Source organism: Barbatula barbatula (assembly GCF_947034865.1).
Source record: "Barbatula barbatula genome assembly, chromosome: 8".
NCBI lineage: Eukaryota > Metazoa > Chordata > Actinopteri > Cypriniformes > Nemacheilidae > Barbatula > Barbatula barbatula.
Genome location: NC_136771.1, coordinates 9,223,556 through 9,238,856, shown reverse-complemented (window position 1 = coordinate 9,238,856; position 15,301 = coordinate 9,223,556). Strand labels below are relative to the sequence as shown.

General features: G+C 45.3%; 1 protein-coding gene across 1 annotated transcript; it reads right to left on the bottom strand.

The window, feature by feature from the left end:
• Positions 1 to 14: 14 nt before the first annotated feature.
• Positions 15 to 6,867, bottom strand: p2rx3b (purinergic receptor P2X, ligand-gated ion channel, 3b). The gene is made up of 12 exons (XM_079462241.1): positions 6,740 to 6,867; positions 6,331 to 6,466; positions 5,132 to 5,203; positions 4,974 to 5,043; positions 2,579 to 2,672; positions 2,416 to 2,493; positions 1,560 to 1,701; positions 1,334 to 1,470; positions 1,106 to 1,199; positions 914 to 979; positions 270 to 347; positions 15 to 190 (listed from the first exon to the last, which is right to left on the bottom strand). Exons 1-12 carry the CDS (start codon positions 6,859 to 6,861, stop codon positions 62 to 64), a joined length of 1,218 nt encoding a protein of 405 aa, XP_079318367.1. The 5' UTR covers positions 6,862 to 6,867; the 3' UTR covers positions 15 to 61.
• Between the last annotated feature and the right edge of the window lie 8,434 nt (positions 6,868 to 15,301).

The window sequence follows — 15,301 nt, the reverse complement described above, 5'->3', positions numbered from 1 at the left end:
ATAAATCAAACTAGTTGGAATAGATTGTTCTGTAGATGTATTTTGTGAATAAGGAGACAGGTTAACTATATTGTCCCATGGAATATGCTCCGGAATCAGTTGAGAACTTCTCGTCCGGTTTGATTGACAGCTGGCTGTGATCTCTGCTCCTGTATAATGAATTACTTTCCTGAATAGTTGAATCTGATACCTAGAAAAAGAGCAAGAATGATTGTTTGAATAATAATAACAGTGACATTGTGTTGTTGGTGATGGGTTTACAAACAAACCTCTTCAAATTTTTTGGCCTTGTACTGATCGGCTCCTTTTAGGAAGTGCAGCAGAATGATGTCACAAAGCACTGTGCCCTGAAAACAATAAGGAATTTATTGTAAAAAGATTGTCTTTCTGCTCAATCAAATGTTTTCTTTTTAAATTCTGCAGCTATTCAATGAAGGCCTATATAGTGTTAATAATTAGTGTAATACACATGAATAATTTACAAATACAATTCTTTGTTCATCAGTAAACATGTTTTCAAGTAATTTCCCTTTTTATCATAATAATGATTGACTGTTTAAAATGTTAATGTAGTTATTATAATGTTTTATTAAAACAGCTACAAAAAACTATGAAGACCAGCTAGCCATTGTATGCCAAAAATCGAATGCAGCTCTCTAAAACGTCGCCTGACTTCTGTAAAGTATCTGCCTTATGGAAGTAAATAAAATGTATAGCAATCGATTGTTCCTGAAGATGTGCAGCAGTCTGGCAGCTTTCTCACAAGTTCACATTTCAGACCTTTAACGTCAGCATATACTTAATACGTTTTGTATACATAGATATAATCAGGATTTTTACCATACTAAGATGTAGTTGAAAAAAATAGCATAGTAAATTAAACATGCGAGTCAGAATCTATGGAGACACATACCACACCCACAGAAGTGAAGGCAGCAACCATGTTAATAAGAGTTGGGATCATATCAAATTTTCCTGCCTGCAAAGAAGAAGCAGAAATGTGCGAAATGAGACATTAAATGCATTTATTTAAGATATATCTAGCTCACAAAAATACACAAAAATACTCATATATAAACGGTATGTACAATACATGTTTACTTACATCTCCATTAACCAGCACATCGAATCTGATAGCATAGGCTTTCAGCAATGTGCGATACTCTGTCCCGTTCTCCGTCTTAAAATACTTTGCATACCTAGAGACAAAGATGTTGACCAACTAGCAGTTTCAATATAGTTTCAAAGGTATCCAGCCAATTTCAACTGTAAGCAATCAGTTAATGTGAATATATAGAAACGGTTGAAATGTGAAAAGAATGGATTCAAGAACCTGAAGTTGTATCCAGGTGAGACACTGGTCTTCTCTGACATGGCGTCCAGGCGAGTGAATGAATAGGTAGGTTTGCATTCATCGTCTGCCTTATCTAAATCACACAGCCATGATATTTTTATTCCTATTACTCCCCCCTGCGGAAAAAAGAGTGAGAGAGATAATTAAATCGAATGGGCTTTTGAGTGAAGTGCATGCTAAAAATAAAGAAAGCGAGAGATCTCACTTTTTTAGCAAGAGTGGTGAAGTTTTGTTGAGCAAACCGGATTACATCTCCAACTTTAAATATGGGACAATACATGTTCCTCTGAAAGTCAAAGTGACACTGCTTTATGTAGGTACTATTGATGGAGGGCAAAAAGTTTCCCCTGTTGGAAGAAGAGAAAGAACTATAACTTAAAAAAAAACTAATGTTACCATAACAACTGCATTTTCTGAAATATATTGTGGGTCACTTCCAAATGTAGCAACCATAAATGTTTCTACATAATTGTTATGAACTGGGTAGCAAAAGGTGAACCCAAGTGCAGGCAGCAAAAACGGAGATGAAGGGGTTAACAAGGACTTTAATATATAAAACAGAAAACAAAAGCCCACAATGGGGTAAAAGAACACACAAGAACTGAAGGAGGACTTAACTATAAAACACAGACTCGAACTAACACTCACGAAGACTAACTATACTCAACATATCTCTCAACAAGGCTTCTAAGACGGGGTAACAAGTACAGGCATACAAGTACAACGAACGAGCACAAGACAATAGACAAGAGGGCATTAAATAGGGGAACAAACAAAGGATAATTACTAAGGGGCAGGTGAAGGTAATTAAACACTAATGGGAAGGCTAACGAGACAAAAGGCGGGAAACACTGACGAGACACGAGAAAGCACATGGCTTTCTCACACAAAACCTAAGGCTATGCCATGACTCCGCTGCAAGACCAAGAATAAACATGACATGATAGCAGAATCATGACACATAATATTGTATAGGCTTTTAATATTAATCATATAATTACTTTATGGTTCTCCATATGACTAGTGATGAGGGTTTTATGTCTGCGTTTGTGTGCCATTACTTTGTGAAGTTGAAACGAGGGAAACGAATGCTGTTCTTGATAAAAATGGTGAAGTTCTCCACCTCCATCATGGGGTCCCTGAGTAGAAAAAACGTTGAATCACTTTTCTATTCATCTTTAAACACATCTACATATTTCTTTCAATCATCAGAAGTGGACTCACGGTTGAACATCATCTATCTCTGCAGGACACCATCCTTTGATCTCACAGGTTTTTATTGAAGAATTAAAGTTAACACATCGTCCAGTCAGCAACCCTTGCAGAGTGATACATAAACACTGATGTTACATTAACATTCATGCATTTGGCAGACGCTTTTATCCAATATGACTTACAGTCCAATCTAATCCAACTTTATTTGATTGAGCGCTTTACACAGCCAAAGCTGACCAAAGTGCTGTACAGAAATTAAGACATTATATTAAAAAAAATCTAGAAACTCGCACAATTTGCACAGTTACACATATAATACAACAATAAAACATTTTTAATAAAACAGAGAATTTCGGCGCAAAAAGCAATCCCAAATAAATATTATACTGGAGTATATAAAATCAACATCTTACTAGGTATAAAAGGCCACAGTGTAAAGTACATATTTAAGTATATGTTTAGTGCTTTGTTTAGTATATGTATTAGTATAGTGCATTTAAGTACATATTATTAGTATATGTTCCCTGATAATCGAACCCAGGACCTTTGTGTTGCTAACGCAATGCTCCACTAGTCACCAGCTACTGAAACACAACCAATGAAATTCATTTTAAACATATCTTAGCTGTCCTGAAACCTTGTATACATTTGCTGTGATGATTCAAGTCACCTAACGTGAATAGCAGATATACAGCTCAAACAGTAACACTGGCAAAACAGCCACAACACGTTGTGGGGTCAAAATCAGTTTCTCCCACTCAGCTCAGTATTGTCATAGTTTACCGCCCCCAGGTCCTCTGCACAACTTCATTGAAGAGTTAGATGTGTTGCTCTCATCATTTCCGGAGGATGGCGGCCCTTTAGAAATTTTGGGGGATTTCAACATCCACCTGGACAAACCTTCTTATATTTTTTTACCACCAAGGTGAGCAATGCACCTAACACTCGGCAGCTTTTCAAGACCTTCAACTCTCTTCTTTGCCCCCGCCCACTACATCTTTGACTGCTGAGGACTTCGCTGTATTTTTCACTGAGAAAACATCATCCATCAGCAAACAATTCTCAGCACCTCAGACCTCGGTACACACTACCCTCACCTCAAACATCGAACTCTTCTCTTTCGCCCCACTGACTGACACCGAAGTCACCAGACTTCTCTCTCGCCACCCCACCACCTGTCCCCTTGACCCAATCCCCTCCCATCTCCTTCAGGTCATATCCAACACACTCACACCTGCATACATCATCACCATCTCCCTGCTCACCGGCACTTTTCCATCCACATTCAAACAGGCCCAGGTCACTTAGGAAACCCACATTGGACCCCGCTACTACCGACAGTTAAAGACCTGTCTCTCTCCTCTCATCTGCTTCTCATATCACTGGTATGCTGACGACAACCAGATCTACATGTCGTTTCACCCAGAGGATACCACTGTAGGAGCTCGCATAACAGCCTGCCTATATGACATCTCAGCTTGGATGAAAGAGCATCACCTCCAGCTGAACCCCAGCCAAGACAGAACTACTTTTATTTCTCACCATCCAACTTGGCAATTCCACAATCACTTCCTCCGAATCAGCCAGGAACCTTGGAGTCATATTTGATGAACAGCTGTCCTTCAATGATCACATTGCAAAGACAACGCGATCTTGCTGATATGCCTTACTCAACATTCGAAAGATTAGACCCTATCTCAGTGAGCTTGCGGCACAACTCATTGTCCAGGCCCTGGTAACCCCAAAGCTGTACTACTGCAATGCTCTCCTTGCTGGTCTTCCTGCAAAGGCTATCAAACCACTTCAGCTGGTTCAAAACGCAGCAGCGTGCCTCGTTTTCCAACAGCCCAAAGGGGCTCATGTGACACCCCTTTCCATCTCTCTCCAATGGCTACCGGTTGAAGCCTGTATCAAATTCAAGTCACTGATGCTTGCCTACAGGAATATCACTGGATCTGCACTACTTTCACACCCTACTACACTCCTACACCCCACCAAGAACCCTGCGTTCAGCAAACTAGCGGCACCTTGTAATGCCTTCTCATAAGGGCAGTAAATCGCGATCCAGCTCATTCTCCTTCACAACTCTTTCCTGGTGGAACATTCTTCTTAACTCGGTCCCGTCAACCACATCTCTCACAACCTTCAAAAAACTACTTAAAACACACTTCTTCTGTGAATACTTGACAGACAAATGAAAAACAAAAACATTTACACTAACCCTCTCTCTTTCTCTCAACAGGTAGTGGTCTAGATTTTGTTGAAACTAGTAACTTTGTATTAGAACCTATTGTACTATTTCTCTTTTTTGACATATCGCTTATTGCTTCCTGAATTCTTTGTACGTCGCTTTGGATAAAAGCGTTTGCTAAATGACTAAATGGAAATGGAAGATAAATCTTACCATTGGAAGAAGGTTTTGCCTTCTGCTTCATACAAGTATTATCTTGATCACATTTTAATTTCATCTCACTCTGAGGAGAGATACACACACAGTCATCTATGAAACACAGATGTTGGTTAATAACAAGACATATTGAATGAAAAGTGATACTGTATCACCTCGGGACAGTGGCCCTGTATTTGTCTCTCTGTTGTGATGAGCTTCGTGATGATGCAGAACACTGACGCCCCCTGTTGGAAACACGTGGATACACGTAAATACGCGCACATACAGACGTTAAAAGCTACAATGGGTTATATGCACGCGTTAGTCCAAGGTAGAACCCAAGGTAGTTTCCGGTTGGGGAGACTTAAATCAGAGAGAAAGGGGAAACTGAGAAAATAGTTACATTTTGCAGATATTGTACACATTTAGATTTTGCGGATATTGTAAACATTTGTACACCGCGGCACACAGCATTGTTAGTGGTATATGGAAGTGCTGTTTTATCGTATTTGAAATGAAACTTTCATGGACAATCCACTGTTTCATTTATAACATAACGTTATTTACTACATTTCCAATGAGCTACCTGAAGCTACTGAAAAACTATATTATTTCTACTTCCTGTTTCAGTTTTTAACACTGCACAAAATATATAACCAACAGAACATTTGTAACAAAATAATAAATAATACAAAATAATATTATTAATTCGAGCCCTCACAAAAACAATGAGGTTTAGAAAATGTCCTCAAAATTTGGCCATCATGATATTGATTTTTCCTTTTATTAAAAATATGTTAACTTAAGGACGTCAATAAACTGATATGCTCCTATGCGCTGACAAAATTCCCATTTAGACCAGTTTTAAGTCTACACTGTGATCTTGTCCTGGCCGCACCGTCGTGTTTTTCGCATGACACGAGTTACTTCCACTTTCGATTCTTCTAACTCGTCTATGTGAGTGTCGTAACTCTGTTTTTCAACATCTCTGGTCAGTACAAGAGGTTTTCAGATTTATAGATTTAAGATTTTAAGGGGAACGCAAATTTTAAAAAGAGAATTACCTACATTGATAAACTATTGACATGAAACGCTGCAATATTTCATGGAAAAATAGGCATTATAATTTTAAATTTCACTGGGACTTTAAGAAAGTTAAAGTCACACTTGTCACACTTTGGTGAAGCATTTATTTATTGTATATTCATTATATTAAATTAAATTAAAAGATTACAACAAAGATCCCGCTGAAAGATTACAACACAATCATTATAATATTGAATAAGGAAAATTGCCCTCATAAGTCTGTGCAAACTAATGCACACTTTTGTGTTATGATAAACAGATTATGCCATAGTTGGTTGTGATTTACCTGAGTAGGTGTCACATAATCGGCCGTGTCCATGATCCGGTTATTATATTCTCCAAAACCTTTCACTTTAGTCATCACCGATGACTCGATGGCTGTATCTCTCACTTGATATGCCTTCTCATATAGAAACACCCAGCTGAAGGGAGTGGAGGTTGTGTGAAGAGACAGAGAGAGAGAAAGAGCTAAATATCTTCAGCAAGAAATGAATAGGGAGGTTTCCAAGCATTTCTCATTACTTATTTCTATAAAATAATTACACAAAACTAGAGCCATTTAATTGTCTAAGAACAATTAACCAAACGTACACATATCATTTTTGTTTCACAATGTTCACAAACACTCCGAATAGCAAATACACAGTGACACCGCCATACACAAAGTTCTACAAATGCTCCCTCCAAACACTTACCCAACGAAATATGTGATGATGAGGAGTTGAGCGACGCGGTTTATGATGCCGATGGTCCAGCTCTTTACCACCACAGACTTGGTCGTCTCGTACACAAAGAAATCTATTATGAAGTTCCACATCTTTCCAGCACACCCCAGGTATGTATCAATGTGTTTATGTAAGACAAATTGACGCCGGTGACAAATTTGCCAATCCAAATCGTAAAAAAATAAAAGATTTTCAGTGATCGTGCTTAGCCTTTTCCTGATGGATGAACAATCTCAGCATCTCAAAATGAGTTGCTTTCATACTGGCCTTCCTTAGACGTCTAAATCCCTCCCCCTCTCCTCCTGTGTTTCCTCCTTCAGTTATTCTATCCTTTCTTCTGATTAACCATTTGCATTGACGCTCTTAGTATATTGTGTTTTTCTAAGCATCTCATAACATAGTGCACCAATTAAATTATATTAAATATAAGATGTAGGTAAAATTAGAATTTTTGTTTCATTCAGTGAACTACAAACAATATTTCTCTCAAATTTCAAATAAAAATATTGTTTCTACATGCCTTTATTTGCATAAAACTAGAGAAACAGGTATAAATAAAAAAAACTTTTTCAGACCTCAAATACTGCAAAGACAAGTTCATATTCACTTTAAAGCAACACAACAGTTATATTTGTACATGTATTTAGGAAGAGTTTGACAATTGTTTTGTATGTAATAACCTCGATTTTTATGACAGTTTTTAAGTGTCTGGTCGTGCTGTGCTAGTAGTACAATCATACACTATGTGTCAAAATGTTGATTGATTTATGACCCTCCTGTCAAAGGTTTGTCAACCAGTCACTCAAATGGTTCTTTTATGGCCTGTCAATCTTAATGATATTTATGTTTAATGGTTCTGACTTTTTGTCTCTCTGAAACTGGACTGAAATGGCCACAATACATCTAGAAACTGATGACATGAACATTTTGAATGGTCTTTCTTAATTGTTTCTCGGCTGTTTATATGTATACATCACACCAGGAAAAATGTTCATAGGCAAAGCATTTTGATCCACGACAAGAGCTAAGACAAGCATCCACATTAACCAACTAAGAGATAACATTTCTTCACATGACCAACCATTATAAGCTTGTGATTATCTCTCTCATAACTACAATTCAGCTGGGAATCGCTTCCCCTCAAACTATGAAGTTAGAATAGTAGCAAAACTCGAGAGCACGTAGATGTGAATTTGAGAACTTGTACAGTAAATATTTGCACTTGTATGCTACAATTTACACTCACAGCTTCGATGTGAAAACCTGTAAATTAAAAATCTTGTCATGAGCTCTCTCTCTGCCTGGTAACACACGCTGATTGAAGTCTGATGACCTCCACCTGTTCCTGCTCTGCTCTGCCTCACCCTCGTTTACCTACCAGCTGCACTGCATTCACCACTCATCATGCCCTGTATTTAAAGCCTTGCTTTTCAGTCCACATTTGTCAGATCGTCTGCAACCAGCACCCGTTACCTGCCTGTTTTAGAAAACGCCTCTGACTCTTTGCCTGTGATCCCGGACCCGCTCAACTACTTCTGTGTTCTCCAGCCACGGTAATCTTGACCTGCCTTCCGTCCCTCTTCTACGAATACGCCTAGTCCTTGACTGTACTGCTGCTTCGTTTCAATTGCTGTTGTGTGTGTGTTTCTCCCAGGACTTCCCGGATCATCCAGCTCCTGCCATCGCTGTTCGGCTACTGGGGGAACACACACACGCAGACTCTTGGAACTCCTGTACCCCCCCCGGAACCCCTGAAACCCCCTTAACCCCCAACCCTTAAATAAACGTTTGAACGTGACGCTTTTGTGGTCCTCGTCCTGTTTGGTGTCTGACAGTACGATCTGACCAAACATGGACCCAGCGCACGGTCGAACCAGCATGGAAACCAACGAACCAGAACCACCCACCGCCATGCAACGCCTGGAAGAGACAGAGAGAGAGGTAAACCGCAACACTACTGACATTGCCTCCCTACTTCAAGCCGGCTACCAACAGCGTCAGCAGTTCCAGCAGCAACAGCAACAACTTGCAATGATCATTCAACTTCTCACCAACCTTTCTCCTCTGCCTGCTCCCACCGGCCCAGCCCCAGCCAGCCTGCTCACCGGCCCAGCACCCGAGTCTCCTGCCCAGTCCACTGCTGCCGTGGCTGCTGGAGCCCCAGAACCCAGGATCGGCAATCCAGAGCGGTTCAGCGGCGACCCAACCCAGGTACGGGCGTTCCTGACGAGCTGCCGTGTCCAGTTTACCCTGCAAACCAGGACTTTTGCCACTGAAGGGGCGAGGGTCGGTTACGTGATCACTCACCTGACGGGCCGAGCTCGACTCTGGGGAACGGCGGAGTTCGAGCGCCAGACCCCAGCATGTGCAACCTTCAAACTATTCGCAGAGGAGATGCTCAAGGTATTCGATTTGGAATCCACAACAGCTGAGGCATCTCGGACCCTGATGAGTATTCGCCAAGGCAGAAGGACTGTTGCGGATTACTCCATTGACTTTCGAACTGTGGCAAGTCGGAGCTCCTGGAACATGGAAGCATTGGTGGATGCCTTCCTCCACAGCCTGGCGGACTACATAAAGGACGAGCTGGTTTCCCATGATCAACCCCCCACTCTTGATGAAGCCATTGCTCTGGCTGTCCGCATCGACCGCAGGATCCAGGCCCGCCGCCGTGAGAGAGGGCGCCAGAGTCCATCCACCAGCACACGGAGTGTCCCAACTGCCCTTCTGTCCGCACCTGCCACACCATCTAGCCAGCCGGATCAGTCTGAACCGATGGAGATCGGCCGCGCCTTCCTAACCCCTGCAGAGCGCCAGCGACGCATCACCTCCAACTTGTGCCTGTACTGTGGTGGTGATGGTCATCGAGTCGCCACCTGTCCAGCAAAAGCCGGAGCTCACCAGATGTAGGAGGAATCCGGATGAGCTCAATGAACATTCAGCCCTCCATCAGCCGTAAACCCCTCATCCAAGTCTGTCTTCACCTGTCTGATTCCACCCACACCCTGGCAGCCCTGGTGGACTCTGGCGCAGAAGCAAATATTATTGATACAGGACTTGCTCGTCAGCTGGGCTTGGAAAGCCATCGCTTGTCCACTCCTGTTCCAGCCCGGGCCCTGGACGGTCACGTAATTGGCACAGTTACCAGCATCACAGCCCCCATCTCAATGATGGTGTCAGGAAACCACCGAGAGACCATCCGCTTCCACCTGCTCAGCTCTCCAGGCCAACCCCTAATCCTGGGCTACCCTTGGCTCCGTCTCCACAATCCTCACCTCGATTGGGCCTCCGGAACTGTGAAAGAGTGGGGAAATGCCTGCCACCTGACCTGTTTGCGTGCTGCCTCGCTGCCCCCCGGCTCAGTACCCCCCAGCACTGCCCCCGACATTTCTAATGTCCCTGAATGTTACCATGGCCTCCGAGAGGTGTTCAACAAGACCAAAGCCACATCTCTGCCCCCACACCGTCCGTACGACTGTGCCATTAATCTCCTCCCTGGGACTGCTCCACCCAAAGGTCACCTCTACTCACTATCCCCTCCTGAAAGAAAAACTATGGAGGATTACATCAGGGACTCCCTGGCAGCTGGACTCATCCGCCCGTCTTCCTCTCCTGCTGGTGCCGGGTTCTTCTTTGTGGGAAAGAAAGATGGGTCTCTTCGCCCCTGCATTGATTATCGAGGTCTGAATGATGTCACAGTGAAGAACAGGTACCCTCTGCCTTTACTCACCTCTGCTTTTGAGTTGCTCCAGGGATCCACTATTTTCACCAAACTGGACCTTAGAAATGCTTACCACCTAGTCCGAGTAAGGGAGGGTGACGAGTGGAAGACTGCATTCAACACCCACACCGGCCATTATGAGTACCTGGTAATGCCATTTGGCCTCACCAACGCCCCAGCGGTATTCCAGGCGCTGGTGAATGATGTGCTGCGGGACATGCTGAATAAATTCGTCTTCGTGTACCTGGACGACATCTTAATTTTCTCCAGAACTCTGTCCGAACACACCTGTCATGTCCAGCTGGTTCTTCGACGGCTCCTGGAGAATTCTCTTTACGTCAAAGCGGAGAAATGCAAGTTCCATGCTCAGACTGTGTCATTCCTGGGATACATCGTCGCTGAAGGCAATATCCAGATGGACCCTGCAAAGGTCTCGGCAGTTACCTCCTGGCCAGTTCCGGGGAATAGGAAGAAGTTGCAGCAATTCCTCGGTTTTGCCAATTTCTACCGGAAATTCATCCGGAACTACAGCTCCGTCGCCGCTCCCCTCACAGCTCTGACCAGCATCAAACACCCATTTTTCTGGACCCCAGAGGCCAACACAGCTTTTCATACCCTCAAGGCCCGGTTCACCACTGCCCCCATCCTCCAGATGCCGGATTCAGACCGGCAGTTCGTTGTCGAGGTGGATGCCTCAGACGTGGGAGTCGGGGCCATACTCTCTCAACGGGCAGAGGAGGACAACAAGTTGCACCCCTGTGCATTTTTCTCTCGCCGGCTTTCAACTGCAGAGCGCAATTATGATGTTGGAAACCGTGAGCTGTTGGCTGTCAAGCTTGCCCTGGAGGAGTGGCGTCACTGGCTGGAGGGGTCCACCGTTCCGTTCCTGGTCTGGACCGATCACAAAAACCTCGAATACATCCGCAATGCCAAACGTCTTAACCCCAGACAGTCCCGCTGGGCCTTGTTTTTCACCAGATTCAACTTCACCCTGTCATACCGCCCAGGTTCTCGGAACACCAAGCCGGACGCTCTCTCCCGTCAGTTTCATAAGGATGACGCCCCTTCCCAGGAACCTGCATCAATTCTGCCCGATCCCTGCGTTGTAGCTGCCCTGACCTGGGATATCGAGGAGGAAATTCAAGAGGCCCTCCGTGACCATCCCAGTCCTAGTGCATGCCCAGACGGTCGTCTCTTCATCCCAGAGAATTTGAGGTCCCGGGTCATACAGTGGGGACACAACTCCCGCCTTGCCTGCCACCCGGGCTCCGCCCGCACCTGCCATCTCCTTGCCCAGCGCTTCTGGTGGTCTTCTTTGAGAAGGGATGTCCGAGAATTCGTCCGTGCCTGCCCCACCTGCAATCAGAACAAGTCCTCCACTCGGCCCCCTGCTGGTTTACTCCAGCCCTTGCCTGTGCCCACACGACCCTGGTCCCACGTCTCCTTGGACTTTGTAACTGGCCTCCCACCATCAGGTGGGATGACGGTCATTCTCACTGTGGTTGACCGGTTCAGCAAGATGGCACACTTCATTCCCCTCCCTAAACTGCCATCTGCCAGAGAGACTGCCCAGGCTGTTCTTGATCATGTCTTCCGTCTACACGGGCTGCCCAGGGATGTTGTCTCTGACCGAGGTCCGGAATTCACCTCTACATTCTGGAAGGAGTTCTGCCGTCTTCTAGGGGCCACAGTGAGTCTCACCTCTGGGTTCCACCCCCAGTCCAATGGTCAATCCGAGCGGGCAAACCAGGAGCTGGAGAAGGCGCTGCGGTGCATGGTTTCTCGCAAACCCCAGGCTTGGGCACAACAACTGATGTGGATAGAGTATGCTCACAACTCCCTCACCTGCTCTGCCACTGGTATGTCACCTTTCCAGTGTGTGTATGGCTACCAGCCCCCCCTGTTCCCCAGCCAGGAAGGAGATGTGTCCTGCCCGTCTGCCCTCGCCTATGCCCGCCGTTACCGTCGTACCTGGTCACAAGCTCGTGCCACGCTACTCAAGTCAGCTGTCAGCTATGCCACTGGGGCTAACCGCCGAAGATCGCCGGCACCCGCCTACCGTGTTGGCCAGAAGGTGTGGCTGTCAGCCAAGGATCTCCCACTGCGGTTGGAGTCGCGTAAACTGGCACCTCGATTCCTCGGCCCGTTCCCTATCCAGAGGGTCATCAGCCCAACCGCAGTCCGGCTCCAGTTGCCAACCTCCATGAGAGTGCACCCTACTTTCCATGTTTCGAAAGTCAAGCCGACGCATGAAAGCCCGCTGGTCCCCGTGTCGCCTCCTCCTCCTCCTCCTCGCCTCGTTGACGGTGGGCTGGTGTACACCGTTCGACGCCTGCTTCTGTCCAGACGGCGAGGTAGGGGCCTCCAGTATCTCGTCGACTGGGAGGGCTATGGACCTGAGGAGAGAACCTGGGTGCCAGCAAGTCGGATTGTGGACCGGACACTCATCGCCGACTTCCACCGTCTGCATCCTGATCAACCTGCAATCCGTAGGGGCCGCCCCAGAGGGGTCCCTAACCGTCCTGCCCGCCCGGCTTCCTGTCCTGTGCCTGACCCTGTCTCGGTACCTGTCCCGTCTTCTGTCCACGACCCTCCAGCTCCCTCCAAGATGAGGAGGTTCACTCGGACCGCTCGGAGGAATTCTAGCCCTCCACTGGCTCCCCTCCGCCCTCCCGACATGGTGTCACTCTTGGGGACTTCTGGGGCCGTCCCTTAGGGGGGGGGGTTCTGTCATGAGCTCTCTCTCTGCCTGGTAACACACGCTGATTGAAGTCTGATGACCTCCACCTGTTCCTGCTCTGCTCTGCCTCACCCTCGTTTACCTACCAGCTGCACTGCATTCACCACTCATCATGCCCTGTATTTAAAGCCTTGCTTTTCAGTCCACATTTGTCAGATCGTCTGCAACCAGCACCCGTTACCTGCCTGTTTTAGAAAACGCCTCTGACTCTTTGCCTGTGATCCCGGACCCGCTCAACTACTTCTGTGTTCTCCAGCCACGGTAATCTTGACCTGCCTTCCGTCCCTCTTCTACGAATACGCCTAGTCCTTGACTGTACTGCTGCTTCGTTTCAATTGCTGTTGTGTGTGTGTTTCTCCCAGGACTTCCCGGATCATCCAGCTCCTGCCATCGCTGTTCGGCTACTGGGGGAACACACACACGCAGACTCTTGGAACTCCTGTACCCCCCCCGGAACCCCTGAAACCCCCTTAATCCCCAACCCTTAAATAAACGTTTGAACGTGACGCTTTTGTGGTCCTCGTCCTGTTTGGTGTCTGACAAATCTGAAGTTGAACGCTGAGATTTGCACTCGCAGACAATAGTCACAAACCTTTATTCTGAATTTGAAGCTGCAGACAAGTAGTCACAAATGTGTAAAATGGCAGACACAGCTATACAATGACAGACACAAACTTGAAATGATGTTTTATTAACAAAGTTCGGGAGGAACCTAAGCATATAAATCAGCCCGATGTTCCATCAGCAGCAATCACCTACCAGCCGAGCACGCTATCTCTACTTAATTATCTAGGCTGGTTCACCATCAGCAATCACTGTATCTACCCTATCAGCTCCTGCAAGCTCTATCATAAATAGACAAACAATCTGACCTGTTGCATCTTGCCAGATAAGCATCCCTCCTCCTCTACCCCAGCGCCTCTCATTTTCACTAAAGTCCCGCAGGACCCTCGGGGGGGGGTGTCTTCTGGGCTCGAGCCGGTTCCGACCCCGGAGCACTTGCTCTGAGAGCAGGGTAGAGTGCTCCGGGTCTGGATAGATCTGGCGAGCTCGGAGCCCACTCCCTGTACAACACGCCAAATACGCATAACCTGCATTCCCATGCTTTACTGTCTATCCCAACAAGGAGCAGTTTATCGGCGAGGGCGACCTCGTGAAATACGTATTTGCATATCTTCTTACATTCACATTCGCAGTACAACCTCAAATAGGCACCTGCAACTTCTCAAGTCTGTCACTGCAAGTTCAAATTTCGCGCTTCGACTTTTGCTACTCTTATCGCGATATATCAGTTGCAAAACTGATTTGTGCACTTGCAACTCAGTAGCAGCGAGGGGCGGGAGAGGCGGGGGTGGGTGGCTGGCTGCAATGGAGTCGTTTTATTGGTTGGCACCTAGCCAATGAAATCGGGCTTCTTTTCTACGCGATGACCTCACGACACCCGCAGCCTCGCATTCGCGATACTTTGGTTGTCATCGCGATGGTGGGATATAACGATCCGAGGGTAGGTTTTTCTTTTTATACAATATTTGTTTTTCAAATTATTACATACATCACATATAACATACCGTGTAAATACAGTTGACATTGTGTGAGATGTCTTTGTTATGACAACTTGACGTAAACCAATACTTCATAACATGTCAGTGTCTTTGTCATAACAACTTGACATGACTAAGACACCACAACCTGTCACAAATATGTCATAAACATGACATAGCAGATTAAGTGTCAAACTTAAGAAACCACTTAGCTTTATGGGTTAACATTACATTAAACTGTCAGCTGGTTGGTTTTGACATTGGCTGTCGTAAGGCCATTATAACATTTTAATGATAAATTAAATTTGTACCACTGTAGTTGAGGTCAAGAAAAATATTCATGACACAGTTATAATTGCCTCATGACAGCCAATGTCAAAACCAACCACATGACAATTTACAATTTATGTTGTTTTAGTAATGTCAAGTTGTTATGACAAAGACACTGACAGGTTATGAAGTATTGGTTTATGTCAAGTTGTCATAACAAAGACATCTCACACAATGTCAACTGTATTTACACGGTATGT